Source organism: Lipophrys pholis (assembly GCF_963383615.2).
Source record: "Lipophrys pholis genome assembly, chromosome: 16".
In the NCBI taxonomy this organism is placed as follows: domain Eukaryota; kingdom Metazoa; phylum Chordata; class Actinopteri; order Blenniiformes; family Blenniidae; genus Lipophrys; species Lipophrys pholis.
The window spans coordinates 15,731,725-15,747,018 of record NC_137634.1 but is presented as its reverse complement, the minus strand read 5'-3'; the positions used below and the strand labels follow the sequence as shown (position 1 = coordinate 15,747,018).

The following is a 15,294-nucleotide window of genomic DNA, read 5'->3' as shown; positions in this document are numbered from 1 at the left end:
GGTGTTGCAACTGCTATGATGTTATCCTCAGTAGAGCTACAGCATCCTCCTGCTCCTTGTTATTATTGTGGATGAAGAGATGGACCCTTGCCCCCCTCCACATGTCCTGCTGCTCTTTTGTGTTCCTGCAGGCTTTGATCTATGAGCTCCGTGTTGCTGATCAGACTACCCAATGTGTTTGTGTGTGTGTGTGAGAGAGAGAGAAGGGAGATGGAGTGCGAGTATGAAATTAATTTAGTTGTCCCCAGTCACAGCAACAACAGCTTTCACACATTAGTTACACATGACACCCGTCATCCACTACACCCCGAGTCCACTTTGTTAAAGGAAATCACTGTCAAGCTGTCACTTAGGTTTGGGTTCTTTTTTTTTTAAGGAGTGCTGAATGGAAAAGACACTACATTGCAGCGCTGCCTCAAATCAAAGCATTAAAAAAAATTGTAATTTAACTGTCTTTGAATAACAAAATATCTTTTCATGTCAATTGTTGCCATTATATTCTGGGGTATAGTAATATTGATTGATATGGGTTTTGTTTTTGCTTTTACAAAGCAGCATTTTATTGCTAAATAAATACTGAATTATCCTTAGTGCTTGATGATTGACGTATTTCATAAATTTGCATGTGTAAATGCACAATACAAGTAAAAACATGGCACTGCAGTAAACAACAATCTTTTTATGACATTCCATTTTGGTGAACATTATCCGTCTTTATTCTGCCCCAGTTTGTATGAATTAATTTTAGGAAGTTGTTAAAGTAAAATTACAGCTTTGTAATACCCCAGGGCTGAGGTACTTTGTTTCTCTGGTAGCAGCCGTTTAATTTCACATTTCAATCATGATTCAGCAATTTCAGAGCTTATTCTACTGAGACTTCATAGGCAGTGGAGGAGACAGCGAGACGGTCTGTGCAACAGTATCATACCAGAGTCCTAATGCTATGGTGGTTTTGTTTTTAAAGGCTGTTGTTTGCTTTTTTAATGCCTAGAATAGTTGTTGGTACAAACAAAAACAATTATATTCAATCACCAATATTATTCATATTTGTTTGCATTTAAATATATATTCAGAATTGTTTTTCCCTGTTGCTTTTTCCACTAAATATTCACATTTGGTAAATAAGCATGCACCCAGACTCATTTTCAATTGGTGTCAATCTGAGATTTCAATCATTTTCAAGACAAAGTTCTGTGGGTACACAGTGGAGCTAATGGCTTTGTCGTGAGTGTTGGAGCAAGGTTGGTGTGCAGAGACATCTAGTGGTGGTCTCTGCGGAATTACATGTTAATGAGACCCCCTTTCATTAAGGAATATGGAGTATAGCATCCTAAATTAACAGAATAGTTTTCACATTTTCACTAACCAAACCTAAATCAGTAATCCTATTGTTTTCAACAGTATATGTAGTGTCAGGTTTGTTTCTTTGTTTGGTTCTTTTTCAGATTTAGCAATCACTTTATTAATGATTTACATGACTCAACAGAATTGTATAAGCAGGTAAAGCATTTGTGGAAAGAAAAAAAACATATAATAGCAGATCAAGCCCACATCACTGCCCACTGTGGTTCTCTGTATACAGCACAGGACTCTTCTGCATCTTTGACAACACTGAGTAGGTGTGAAAAGTTCAAACACCTTGTGGAGGAGAACACCTTGTTGATCTGTTACATCCTTTCTACACTTATTATAGCTGAGCGACCCACAGTCACCTTTAAATCCAAAAGGGTAGCACAGCCGTGTTTATTCGAGCTGAGGATCTCGTTGGTATAGCTTCATTCTCTTCTCAATTAATTTAGTCAAAGGTTTTAGTAAAGCTGAACTTCAAGAAATGTTGAACACAGATTCTTCTCTTTCACTGCTGCTTCTTTCAGGTCCTGAATCTGGTCCAGTCCTACGTGACCCTCCGTGTCCCTCTCTATGTGTCATACGTGTTTCACTCCCCCGTGGGCACCGGCGGCTGGCAGCACTTTGATCTGCAGTCTGAGCTTCGCCTCACTTTTGTATATGATACAGCCATCCTCTGGAAGGATGGCATCGGCAGCCCCCCACAGGCAGAGCTCCAGGGTGAGTTTGTAAAGACAGACAGTTAAAGGTTGTGCATCTGGACGGACTGTGTGAGAAAGAACAATCTGTGGTTCTTGTGCGTCTCTTCCAGGTTCATTGTACCCGACAAGCATGCGCATCAATGATCAGGGACGGTTGGTGGTCAACTTCCGGACGAGGGCTCATTTCAGGGGTCTGTTTGTGGAGTCTCACTCTGCAGGCAGGATAAAACGAGCTGGTAAGCACAATCGATTGAAAAACGTCACCAATCCTAAAGTTTCAGATTAGATTTTTTTAGATTTTTTTCATTATTCTTCACAATAACTGTTTGTTTTTTTCTCAAAATTGCCCAGCATCCTCTATGTCATCCATAGTGATGTGTGTGGACCACCCTGGTCTCACGTTTAACCTCACCTTAGTGAGGAGCGAGCCCACGTACAACCAGCCGGTCCAGCAATGGACTTTCATCTCTGACTTTGCAGTAAGAACGCATGAAATTTGTTTGTGCCCCGGTGCGTGACCTCAAGGATAAATCTGGCTGCCTGGGCAGCTGTGAGCAGCAGATGCAGACTGACAATTTTGTATCTGTCTTGCTGATCATAGGTGAGAGACTATTCTGGGACTTACACAGTGAAACTGATCCCCTGCACAACAGCACAGAATATGGAATACACTGTTCCACCTGTCTGCAGCCCCAGAGAACCAGTCACGTTTGACCTTGACATCCGATTCCAGCAAGTAAGAAAGTCTTGCTTTCTATTAAAGATTGAGAAGTAGCATGTTTTTGTTTTCTATTTAAATTGTATTTTCTCTGTTGTCTTTTGTTGTGCAACCACTCTCTACCTACTTGTGTGCCTCTTTAGGTGAGCGACCCGGTTGCGGTGGAATTCAGTCTGAACACTCAGATGTTCTTGCTGTCCAAAAGGAGTCTGTGGCTCTCTGATGGGTCCATGGGTTTCGGTCAAGAGAGCGATGTAGCCTTCTCTGAGGGTAGGCATTGAAAAGGTCTTAAAAACTTGTAGCATCTGTGAAGTAAAGATTAAAAGGACTAAACCAGGAGCAGCAGGGTCTACAGGTGGTGACTGTTTCAACTCATTTCTTTGAGGATTGTTTTTTTTTCCCCTTTTCTGTTAAATGATTCTGAAATCCCAACTATCCCTGCTCATAATGGATAAAAAAAAAAAATACAAAGACTGCTACTTTTGCTTTAAATGTATAAAGACAGGTGAAGGTGAAGGCCACAAATTCAGTCACACGTTGCATGCATGTATGTTTTTCTTGACATACTATGCCACATCAATCACTGTCTCCTTTCTAAAAGTCATTCTGCTGCAGGGTATTAAAAAGTGCTGACATTGAACTTCTTTAAAAGCAAGCATTCTAGACAAACACTTGAAGCATTCTTTTTTTTTTTTTTTTAAATGAACATCATAAAAAAAAAATGCATTTAATGAGTTAAAGCTAATCCCTACCTATAGGTCAGCATATGAGTCTCAAAACGGTTCCATCTACTTTATTTGACTTTGAAGCTTACAAGTCATCGTTTCACCAGGTGAAGATTTACAACAGGCATCAGCCATCACAAATGCAATTTTACGCTAAACGCCATCTCCATTTATTTCAGGTGACACGATATATGGCCGTGTCATGGTGGACCCTGTGCAGAACCTGGGCGATTCTTTCTTTTGTAGTATAGAGAAGGTTTTTCTTTGCACTGGTGCTGATGGATATGTACCCAAGTATAACCCCACGAAGTTTGAATTTGGCTGCCTGGCTGACTCCCCATCGCTACTTTACAGATTCAAGATTCTTGTGAGTATATTTAACTTGCGATGTTTTTTTTCACTCGCACGCAGAGATCCATTATGGTATTCCACAATCTTTTACTAACCCTTTTGTTTTTTCTAATTTTAACATCTAACCAGGACAAGGCTCAACCAGAGACACAGGCACGCATATTTGGCGATGTGAGTTTTAATGCTGTGCTGGCAGCAGATGATCCATCAGCTTTGTCTCTTGTCAGACAACCAGGGTCTGATGGCTTCAGACTGGATTCTACAGCCATGTTCCAGGTAACTAATGCAATATTGTTTGTTTTTGCCAACTCATAATCCATATTTGAGAGGCAACACCTACATTTGCAACCTAATTGTCCTTGAGTGGAAAAACTCTAGAATGTGCGTGTGCTATTTTAGAAAGAAAAAACAAAAAAAGGGTTCTGAAGACATGAAGTAATTATGAAACATTCTTATTTTGTGTTCAATTTAGGTTGCTACCGGAAGGGAATGGTACATCCACACCATTTACACCGTGCGCTCCAAAGAAAATGCCAACAGAGGCATAGGAAAGCGTAGCCTTGAGTATCACTCGCTGATTTCCGCAAGCAACAAACTCCCCTCGGCCCCATCGAACCACGGGGGCCACCGCTCGAGGAGGTCCGCAGGCGATGTAGTCCCCGGAGCTGCTGAAGATATCGGAGTGGAAAACAACCGCGGCACCAACATTATGCACATCCTCCTGGACCGCACGAAGCGCCGGGCGGGGGGTTCGAACGAGCTGTTTGCTGATGGGCTGGAGCCCGGGGAGCTGAACGCAGTGGAAGAGGAGGAGGGTCTGGTGACTGTGGTGGGGGTGCTCATAGGCCTTCTCCTGACCGCCCTCATCATCGTCACCATTGTGCTGGTGCTGAGATCAAGACAGAAGGATGCGAAGGAAGGCTGGAGAGAGGGGGTGCAGGAGGTGGTGAAAGGGTCCGTCAGCACAGAGCCCATGTTGGTGGTGAGGATGCAGGACTGCCAAAACAGCTCCGAGGTCTGAGTAATGTGTGCATGGATGAAAAGATGGACAACTGAGTGTATCGAGTATGTGGGGCTTTTATAGTTTTGGGGGTTTTCTCTCTCTTTCTTTTTTTTCTTTTTTTTTTTTATAAACTAGCATTAAATTACTTTTAGAAAAATGGAAAATCAAGCTAGATCTTGCCTGCTAATGAGTGAAATTTCCACAAAACTCATTGCATACCTTGATCACAGCAATGGTAAGCAGCGCAAGAGGCCCGTCTGCTGTTTCTATTCATCATTCCAACTTGTGCTGCTCGTAGCATGGTCTCTCCTTTCCCTCTTACTGGCTTTAGGGTGTTAAAGTGCCTGAAGCAGCTACAGTAGCTCCCTTCAGGACAGTCCCTGATACATAGTGAAGATCTTTCAAAAGCAGCTGCCGCGAAGGCTAAGGGAAAGATTACCGGCTACAAGAGCACCTCTAAGAAAAGGGACAGGATGAGTTCAACTCAAGGGAACAGTTCGGCTGTAATTGAACACACATATAATTGGCCTGCTCTACTATAAATGAAAACTTCTTTAAACTGTGTGAGTCGTTCTGTTTCAGTGTGTGTCTCCAGAAAAGTATTGAAGATGTAAAACTGCACCATCAGTTCTCTCATAGCCCCTTACCACATGCACAGGAAAATGTTTTATTGGAAAATTAAAGAGCCGCTTTGATCTAATGTAACCACAGCTTGTCTGTTTAACTCAAATCCTTTTTGCGTCAGTGCGGTTGCATTAATATTCATTCTGGAATGAATTGCACCTTTAAGCCTACAATTCTGCTGTCGAGTTTTTTTGCTGGAAAGGTCATTGGAGATTATACGAAGTGTTACTGATAATGCAAAAACCAAGATGACACCACTTGTTTCTTATCTGAGGACCTGCATCTCAGACTCCAGGAGACAAATACCACTGCTGGCAAAATTTATGTTTTATTAATCACTGAATACTTTTATTCTTTTACAGTTTTTTTTATGTTGTTGGCCTTATGATGAGGAATGTTTCATAAATGTTTTAAGTATTTTGGTTGCTGCTGAGCTCTTCATATAGGATTTAGTTTTTTGTTAACCCAGTTATTTACTCTCTCGTATGTTTACAGCTCATCTCTGCTTCTGGTACCACCGTGTTCACTTCTCTGCCTCCTCATGTGTTGTTGCTTCAAAGTGTATCACTGTAATCACAACATACTTATTGAGAATATGTCATTATGTTTCTTTTTTTAATAGCACAAGTCAAGGTACATATGGAATAAAACCACTCATCTCAGGAGTAATTTCCTTTACAGAGAATGGACTGTGTGTTGTAACACAATTTGATACAGCCGGCTGACAAAAATCTCAACAGAGTCACTTTCAACTTCTATGTTACACTGCGAGTAAGTGTGGTGCTGTGAACATGCAAATGCTGTATCCATATCCTCTCATTCGACCCCTTTTCTTCTCACATTATGTTCCGCGGAGCTTTTGTCATATGTGCTGTGCGGGATTTCAGTGTTCTGACTCATGTTTTCAAACAAACAATGCAAAGAAAATGTCTGCTTAAAGATCAGTATGTCACATTGATTGATATCACATTTTTTTAATTTTTAATTTTTTTTTTAAAAGAGAACTGTCATTGTTCTGTTGATGTCATTGGTGGAATTTCTTGTTTACATGTATTGTTAAACCTGTGTCCCACTCCGTCATGGATATACAACATGCTGAGATCAGTGTTCCTAAATATTTGTCTTTTATGGTGTTGTTAGTCATCGTTGTATAATTTTTTTTTTCCGGATATTTATCAGGGTTAGCTGATGTGCTGATTATGAGCCGGAAATCAGCTTAGGTGTGAATCAGTGGGGGTTGTAAGGCTTTATTCAAATAACGGCCCACTGAAACCCAGCTGTGATTTATTATTTTTTTTTAACCCTGATGAATTTGGAACTAACACCATATCTGACATTAAATGCACTTTTTGAGTTACGTCCCTCACATGTCAATACAAGCTATGCAATGTAATGTATACCCCACAGCCAATTCTTCTCATGTATGTGATAACTTTAGCACAAACAATCAAACTTGATATTCACTTTGTGTCTTTCTATGAATGGGTTTTTATGTATATGTATTTAAGAATAAATATTGTTTACTGGTCTTTCTCTGGTAGGTTATTGTTGATTTAATCGAGGTATTTTTGTGCATAGCTGTGCAGATTTGAGTGGTCGACTCAAGTCAAGCTGCAAAAGTGATGCCTTCAAATTTAATTATCCCTAAGAATTTACACTAGACAATTAAACTGCTGTCAGTGAAAACAACAACAACAAGGAATTATCAGTATTTGATGAATTGATGTATAGACAAATAAGAGGTAAGCTTTGCTTTGCAAACGTAGAAAAGTTCATACTAAGCTGTGAAAACATTTTCACTCTGATTACAGACGATTGACAAACTTCTATTCCATCTGTTCCCTAGTACATGATCCCAGAAACGTCTTGTATCAGGGAGGAAATAGTGGTGTAGTAGTTAAAATTCTTATCTCATATGCAGGTTATCCCGAGATTGAGCCTGGTTGGCAACTTTCTTTGCCAAGTTGGCATATTTTCCTTATGGGTGTATAACAGGTTGATTTATACCTGGTTTTTGTTTGTATTGTTTCATATTCTAATTACAAAAAACTGACATGCTTAGGCCTTCATATAGAAAACAGGAACTATTGTTCTATCCTTAAAAATTATGTTTCGCACCTTGCCTTTCCCCTGCTGATGTACATGATAGAAGAAGTAGGCCTTTTGTTCATAAGCACCTTTATTGTGTTTTATGTTAATGTGTGCTTTTGTTCTTTATTTAATTTGGGGGCTCCGGTAGATTTAGTTTTCTTTTGCCTCACTTTTGCTGACATACGTATATGATGGGAGAGGGGCTCTAGTTAATGTCAAATGCATCAGGATGACTTTGTTTTTGATTCATCTTGTCAGAATAAACATCTCAGAAGACAGAAATGGACTGCTGTGTGAACACACAGCGCAGCCTACACAAGTTATATTTACATGGGTGCTACATATGTGTTAGGTTTTGCTTTGTTTTGCTGTCACAGTCCTTAAACAAGTATTTCAGGTTAACAAATCCCTCTAAATTGCCCATAGTGTGGGTGAAATAGTTTGTCCCTTTGTATTCGCTCTGTGATGGACCGGAGACTCATCTGGGATTAATGTCTGCACAAGTATGGAAATTGGGACTAAGGAGGAATGGATTGTTGAACCAACTGAAAATACTCTTCCAGTGAAACCACTGGCAGTTGTCATGAATTCAAGATTTTGTAGTTTAATGGGGCCTGTTTGTGTAAAGGTTGTATGTTGGCTGAGGGTGTCTGTGTGTGTGTGTTTGCATTTGAGGTTAACTGCTGACTCTAAACTCGACTGTAGGTATGCATGTGAGCGCAGGTGAGCTGTCTGTATCTCTGTTATGGGCCCAGCTTAGCACCCATTAGGCCAGGGCTTTGGCAGTGAAAAGACAAAGAACTGGTGCTAAATCTGGCCCTGGCTCCGATCCAGCACCTGGTTCTTTCTGGTGGAAAAGCCCATGGTGTGTCCGGCTGCCTTGACTCAATGTCAGCTGGGATGTGCTCCATACCTGTGACTTCTATGTTAGAGACAGCAGCAAGATGGGACTTCTTGTGGATTCAATGCCAAACTAACCTGTGAAATTCAAAAGGATTCAAAGGGAGGATGCATTTGCCATGAGGAAAACATGGATGTTGGGAACTACAGAAAACTAAAATGTGGTGAAGTGTCCGTGAAATGAGTTTTATAGCCGACACAATATTTGGAGAACAAAGGTTTAAGGTGATTTTTATTTTTTAATTTTATTTTTTTTACTTTTTAGGAGAGAGAGAGAGAGAGAGAGAGAGAGAGAGAGAGAGAGAGAGAGAGAGAGAGAGAGAGAGAGAGAGAGAGAGAGAGAGAGAGAGAGAGAGAGAGAGAGAGACGCTCTCTGATTGGCTGACACGCGCAGAGTGGCCACTGAAAGCCCCTCTCCTCCTCGCGCCCTCTTCTCCCTTCGCTTCCTGCATTGTGACTCCGTGTTGTTGTTGCTGTGCTGCTGCGAGGCTTCAGTTATGGCGACTGCCGGAGCAGCTGTGGACGACTGGAGGGAAGACCTAACGTGCGCCATCTGTTTGGATTTCTTCAAGGACGCCGTTGTGCTGAAATGCGGCCACAGCTTTTGTCGGTACTGCATCTGCATGCACTGGGATGAAAATGGCGGAGACTTCGGGTACCAGTGTCCTCAGTGTCGAGCCGTAAGTTTGTACTCACTGCCGCGTGTACGATGTTTTTGAAGCTATTTAAGTCTGCCAACCCTGCTGTAACACTGGATTTTTTTATGCGTTTAATTGTAAATCAAAAAGCTTCGTTGGAAAAACAAAAAGAAGTGACTTGCGCAGTTTTATTTAGTGACCACAGTCGCCATGGCCGCTGACTGGCTCCAGCTAGCCGCTGCTAATGTTTACATAGAAGTTGGTGCACAGGTACTACCCGGATGAACCGGGTTTGGCGTTTGAGCAATTGGAATTGTTTCTTGAATTTACTCTGAATTCTGACAACCAGGTGAGTTTTGCTTCTTCCCTCCAATTCATCCCACTCGGCCTCACCTGGGCCTCCAGCCTCGAGGCTCCTCGCCAGCAGGCAGGGTCCAGCCACCTGCATGTTGTCCGGAATCGATCAGGTCATCCTTTTGTCCCCTTTTGGTTCGACACGTGTTAACAAAGTGGTCTGTAGGTAAAGATCCACGTTTTATGTGCCGAGGACTTTGGACCTGTATCCCCCCCCCCGAAAAAACATAAACAAAACAACTTGTGTTTCTGCACATTCCTGCTCACCCTATAACTCAGTGTTGAACTCCATTATGTACATGGGAGAAGCTATCAATGAATGTTTGTTTCAGGAACACGATCACATACAAAAGCTTTACCCACTAAAGTGATTCATGTAGTTTTATTTAAATCGAGGCAATCAAGTCTACAAATGGTGGCCAGATGGTTTTCTTTTCTTTCTTCTCCACCATGCTGCATTCCTGTAACTGGCTGACCAGGCCCCCCATAGGCCATTCTTCTTTGAAAACGTTATTATTGCGTCTCAAACAATTGAAACCCTTTTACATGTCGACCCTGGCACATTGAATCCCTCGGTAGGAAAAGGTAAATTACATGGGCTTAGAAGTTTAGCAGTTTCTTGTATGCGACTCCGCTGAGCCCTGACTTGGTTGACTCTTGGTTCAACTTGTGATATCACCGGGTATCTGACCATGGTGCAGGACTGATCACTAAGCAGGCCGGTCGTTTTCAGCTCGCATGGCAATAGTCTAGATGTGCTCGAATGGTTGAGGATCAGCGAACGCTGCCATTTCTTATGTTATCTATTTCTTATACTGGTTTGTGTGCGTTTTCTTTTTTCTCTTTCTGCTGGAGTGCTGCTATTTTGCGCCAGTGAATGAGAGAGAGCCAGTATTTGGACTAAACACCCAGCTGCCATCCTTCTTCAAAGTTTCATTTTTGTTTCACGCTGCTCACACGCAAACTGTTACTATCACTTTGTCAGGCCCCGTGTAGATTTGTTCTTCTTTTTCACTTGTTCTCTTAGGTATTCAACAAGAGGACTCTCACTAAGAACTACCTGGTGCAGAGCCTCGTGGCCAAACTGGACGATATGGAGCGGCTTGCTTCCTGTCGTACACAATCGAAACCGGTCAAAGTTGACGGGAAATGTGATCAACATGGCGAGGAGCTGAAGCTGTACTGCCAGACTGACAAGACGCCCATCTGTGTGGTCTGCAGGGAATCTCGAGCTCACAGGTTGGTTGCTTTGTGGGGGCATCATGGCATGGATTTAGTTTTATTCTCTGAATGTTCCAATTTTTGCCTAAATGTCTTTATTTTCACTCTTGGGGGTATTTTAGTGTCAAGACAGTCACACTGTACTTTTCCCTTCGCCTTATCTCATGCCCTTCACATTTCTGTAACAGTGCATGGTGTCTTCTAAATCCCAACAAGCCGCCATTTTGTGTCGTCACTTTGGCAAAAGGATAGTCTGAAATAAATTTGTATAAAGTTCCAAAGGTTGGCTCGTGTTTTTAACAGTGATAAATTGCTTGTTTCAGACATCACGAGGTGGCCCCAATACCAGAAGTCGTGAATGAGATGAAGGTAAGCGTTGGTATAGTTTGATCTTTTTGAGTATGTGTGGTCGAGGGATCAGGGGCCTCATTTAGAAAGGTTGCTTACGCACAAAACAGATCCTGAAAGATGCGTACGCCAACTTTGAACCTTGCATACGCACATTTTGGAGACGGGGAACCTGGCGGCGTTGATGATGAGGCGGAGAACTGAAGCCAGATTCATCTCATACATTGAATATCTTCAAATATCAGACTTGTAGATCATATACATATGTAATAATAAACAGTCAAGTCGTTTGTAAAGCTGCACTGCCGTGCGCTCTGGACGCACTGATGCTGGAGACAGACGACCTCCTCGTCACCCTCCGCCTCCCACTCTCGAGTGCCTGAGGATAAAACACAAAGTCCACTGGGCCTTTTTTACAAGCCCCTGTTCAAATATTTACTTCATACGTTTGGTAAACGGATAAAACTGAACTTTATCGGCCTGCTGTGTCTCCACCAAAATGTCTCCTTCGCTCTCCGACACTGCCACACACGCTGGCCGTCACAACCACGGGGGTTGTTTTGGGGTCCGGCGGTGAACTCGGGTGCTGCCCCCCATGATGTCACTGTCCTCCGGCCTCCACCTTCAGATCAGACTCTCGCACTATTTATAGCGGTGAAGACGTGATGCGGATCAATAATTTTTTTCTTTTATTAGTGATTCCGCAACGTGACACCAAATGATATCATTTCCCGGACCTCCACCTCCTCCGTGACTGTTTCGATCTCCGTAAAATTTTGTCTTTTCTGTCAGGATTTAGTGTCGAATGCCGGCGATAAACAGGCTGATCGAGATGCAAAAATGTTGACGAGGCACTTTGAATTGACCATTTATGGTAGAAAGTGGGCGTGTTGACGGCACACGGTTTTACCCATCCCAATTTTTTGGGGCGTAGGTACATTTTTAGAAGAAATCCTACGCAATGTTTTATAAATGAGGCCCCAGATATTATGACCTATGAATGTACAGTGTTCAGTCTGCTGCTTACCCCTGTTGCCTGTGTCTGCATGTGTGTTACAGATGGAATTGAAACTGAGACTGATGGAGCTCAACTGGCAAAAATCCAAATGTGGAAAAGTCAAAATGGCCGACGAGCGCACAAAAAATGACGTCAAGGCACGGAATTAACGATCTGATCATAAAATATTCCAATTGTTAGCTGAAACTTGGCATTAGTTTATTTTAACCTCTAAAGAATGTTTCTATCCTGTAGATGAGGAAGCAAAGGCTGAAGGACAAGATTGAAGCAGACGTTGGAGCCTTGGTCCAGTTCTTGCTCGACGAGAGAGACTCGCTGCTCGAGACCCTGGAAGCTGAGGAAGTGGCGACGTTGACGCTGTTGGATGACAATTTGAAGACGGTGGAGATGGAAGCAGCAGCTGTAGACAAGGCTATAGCGGAAATCCACGGCCATATCAATGGGAAGAGCAGCTTCGAGGTCAGTTGAAAATATGTTGTCTGAAAACAAAGATTAGAGTTTCAATCCGATAAGTATTGAAAACAAAACCGATTCAGTGTGCCATGTTTAGTCCAAGTGGAAGCAGATGGGTCCATGTTGGAGTGTGCTTTTATTCCTTACACTGTTGCTGTGAATCAGAGCTTTAATACGTCACTACATGTTTAATTAAAAGAAAAGAAAGGAATTGCATATGAATGCGTGTACACATTTCTCTAACACTAAGATGGATTTTCTTTCTCTTTGAACAGAGTCTTGCAGAGACGTACAAAGAGTAAGTAGCTACCGATTCACATAGAATCTGCATTTAATTCTATTTGAATTGAGCGATGTGTACTGATCTCTGTCTGTTCCACAGAGCTATCCATTGTAAGCCTTTCAAATCTCTGGAGCCAATTATTTGTTCGTCCGACACGCCCGACTTCACGGAGCCCTTCCAGCTCATCATGTGGAAGAAGATGATGCACGTGCTGCACAACAGTGAGTTTTCACATATGAAGGGTTTTTTTCAGTCCTTCTTGATGGTCGGAGTCTCTGAATTGTTTGTGGTGTTGACATTCTCCGTTCTCTGCCCCCGCAGTGCCCCAGAACCTCACCCTGGACCCGGAGACGGCGCACCCCAACTTGTTCATCTCAGACTTTGACACCAAAGTGGAGGAGAGCTGCGTTCGCCACCAGGAGCCCGACACGCCCGCCCGCTTCACCCGCTTCTGCGGCGTCCTCGCCACCGCCCAGTACGCCAGCGGGCAACACTACTGGGAGGTGGACGTGAGGGACAAAGGCGTGTGGTACCTGGGAGTCACCACGGAGGGCAGCAACAGGAAGGGCTTCGTCAGCCTGGCGCCGTCCTCGGGCTACTGGAGCCTGTGCCTGCAGGACCGGCTCTACGCCAACGGGGAGGACGGGCGCATCCCCGTCGCCGACTACTGGAACTCCCCTCGTGTCGGCGTGTTCCTCGACTACGACAACGGACGTCTCAGTTTCTACGACGCCGTGACGATGAAGCGACTGTTCATCTTCGACACGTGCTTTGAGGAGCCGGTGTACCCTTTCTTCAGCCCCGGGAAGAACGACCCGGGCAGCCGGCTGCAGATATGCCACTATTATTAGAAGAGGGATGAAAGGGTGAAGAAAACCCGTTGAATCTTAAAACGTGCCGACTGAAGCCATAGGGTGATGGCGACCCCTCGGAGCCGTGTACTCTATACAAGCGAACTGATACTTGTTGGTCTTACTGATGTTAGAAAATAAGAAATAAGGCGTCTTGTTACACGTCAATTTAGACACGTACTGTAGGCTCATACCCACAACAGCTGTTACCTTGGGGGGGGGGTGTCTGTACCACTGTGTCCATGGGGTTGCAGATTTGCCGTTACCAACCCACCGCGCCAAACTATTGTACATTAGCTCACATTGGTTGTTGTAAGGCCGGGTCAGGTCAGTGCTGTTGTGCTTTTATTTGGATGTCACGACATCTTCTCAGGCCGTGGCCTGAAACTTGAGGATCATGAGACAGAATTGATGGTCGTCCACGATCCAGACCAGAGACCTCGCTTTACCATCTCGCACTGGAATTTCAGCTCTCAGACAAGGGTTGGACCTGAAATGAATCGCTTTGTTCCCTCAACATTGGTAAATGTCGTTTTTAATCACACCTTTTTTTAAAAACATTGGGTTTTGTTTTTTGTTTTTAAAAGAAAAGAACTTTTGCAAATTCCTGTTGATCGCTCAGAGCTGGCTTGTTTTTAAACACACGGGCCATAAAATCCTGCCGTTGTTCAGTGGCGACGCTGGGGAAAGTTGAACATTTAATCATTCTGTGATTAGCAAATCAGTGGAACGAGTCATAAAGATGAAATTGAAATTTCTGCCGGTCAGTGGGTGTGTTTGGGTTTTAAATCATTTCCTCTGCAGCTGTTTCTTTTCGCTTTTGAACCTTGAATATCGAAGGAAAACTTTTACAGTTACACTGTTGAATGTTACTTTTACAAATTACCTTTCGTATTACCTGCTTACCCCACTTTTCCCTTTTTTTTTTTTTGTCTTTTTAGTTGTACGAATGTGATTTCTTTTTGTCGTTCTTGCCATGTAATATTTTTTTACATAACCATTTCTTTTGATTTTATGTAAAAAAAAAACAACTAAATTGAACTTTTATTTACCTCCCTTAAGCGTATGTCCTTTTATTCTTTTGACTGTGAGGCTTCTGCATTAATAACTGTTGGAAAGGACCAATGACTTCAGCATGGTGACATTTCAGTTATGAGGTTGGAACTGAATCTGCTTTAAGCTTCGATAGTCTGTCACTTGTACAAATGCTTTGATTGCACATTTTCATGCATATATAGTAAAACTGTTTCTGGGTTACATTCCGTGTACGTCCATGTTTTTTTTTGTTTTGTTTTTTTAGGCTGAAGCGTCTTGTTAAATGTGCTCGGTGTTGCTTGGACTTCACGTTTACAATAAAGGAGGAAATAAAAACTTTCAGGTTTTTTTGGGGGGGGGGGATTCATTAGTCTGCGCACGTTTCACACAGTTGAGCATTTGGCTTCATTTAACATGTTTAACTTGGTCTACATTTTCTTTAAATATCTCTTGGAATCCAAATCTCTGAACTGGGCATTGAACTCGGACTGACTGGTATCCACTGTGTAAAATAGAATATTTAACATTCATTGCCAATGATTCTAGTAATAAAATCTGGTTTTAAGTTTGACTAAATGAAGGGAAAAATATCAAAACATAGATTAAAGTAAGGTTGACGGCACAACTAAGTGA

At 42.6% G+C, this 15,294-nt stretch overlaps 2 protein-coding genes across 2 annotated transcripts in view; both read left to right on the top strand.

The window, feature by feature from the left end:
• Positions 1–4,863, top strand: part of frem2a (FRAS1 related extracellular matrix 2a) — a gene marked incomplete at its 3' end in the record, with an annotated part of 57,113 nt that extends 52,250 nt beyond the window's left edge. The window contains exons 17-24 of the mRNA XM_080482862.1: positions 1,875–2,067; positions 2,159–2,284; positions 2,400–2,527; positions 2,650–2,784; positions 2,910–3,036; positions 3,671–3,858; positions 3,972–4,118; positions 4,315–4,863. Coding sequence (XP_080338988.1) covers positions 1,875–2,067; positions 2,159–2,284; positions 2,400–2,527; positions 2,650–2,784; positions 2,910–3,036; positions 3,671–3,858; positions 3,972–4,118; positions 4,315–4,863 — 1,593 coding nt within the window. The remainder of the gene's footprint in view (positions 1–1,874; positions 2,068–2,158; positions 2,285–2,399; positions 2,528–2,649; positions 2,785–2,909; positions 3,037–3,670; positions 3,859–3,971; positions 4,119–4,314) is intronic.
• Positions 4,864–8,852: 3,989 nt separating this feature from the next.
• On the top strand, positions 8,853–14,988 carry trim47 (tripartite motif containing 47). Its single transcript, XM_080483600.1, has 8 exons — positions 8,853–9,140; positions 10,480–10,691; positions 10,997–11,042; positions 12,081–12,176; positions 12,274–12,498; positions 12,768–12,790; positions 12,875–12,996; positions 13,097–14,988. The coding sequence occupies exons 1-8, from the start codon at positions 8,958–8,960 to the stop codon at positions 13,624–13,626; spliced, it is 1,437 nt and encodes a 478-aa protein (XP_080339726.1). The 5' UTR covers positions 8,853–8,957; the 3' UTR covers positions 13,627–14,988.
• The last annotated feature ends 306 nt before the right edge of the window (positions 14,989–15,294 follow it).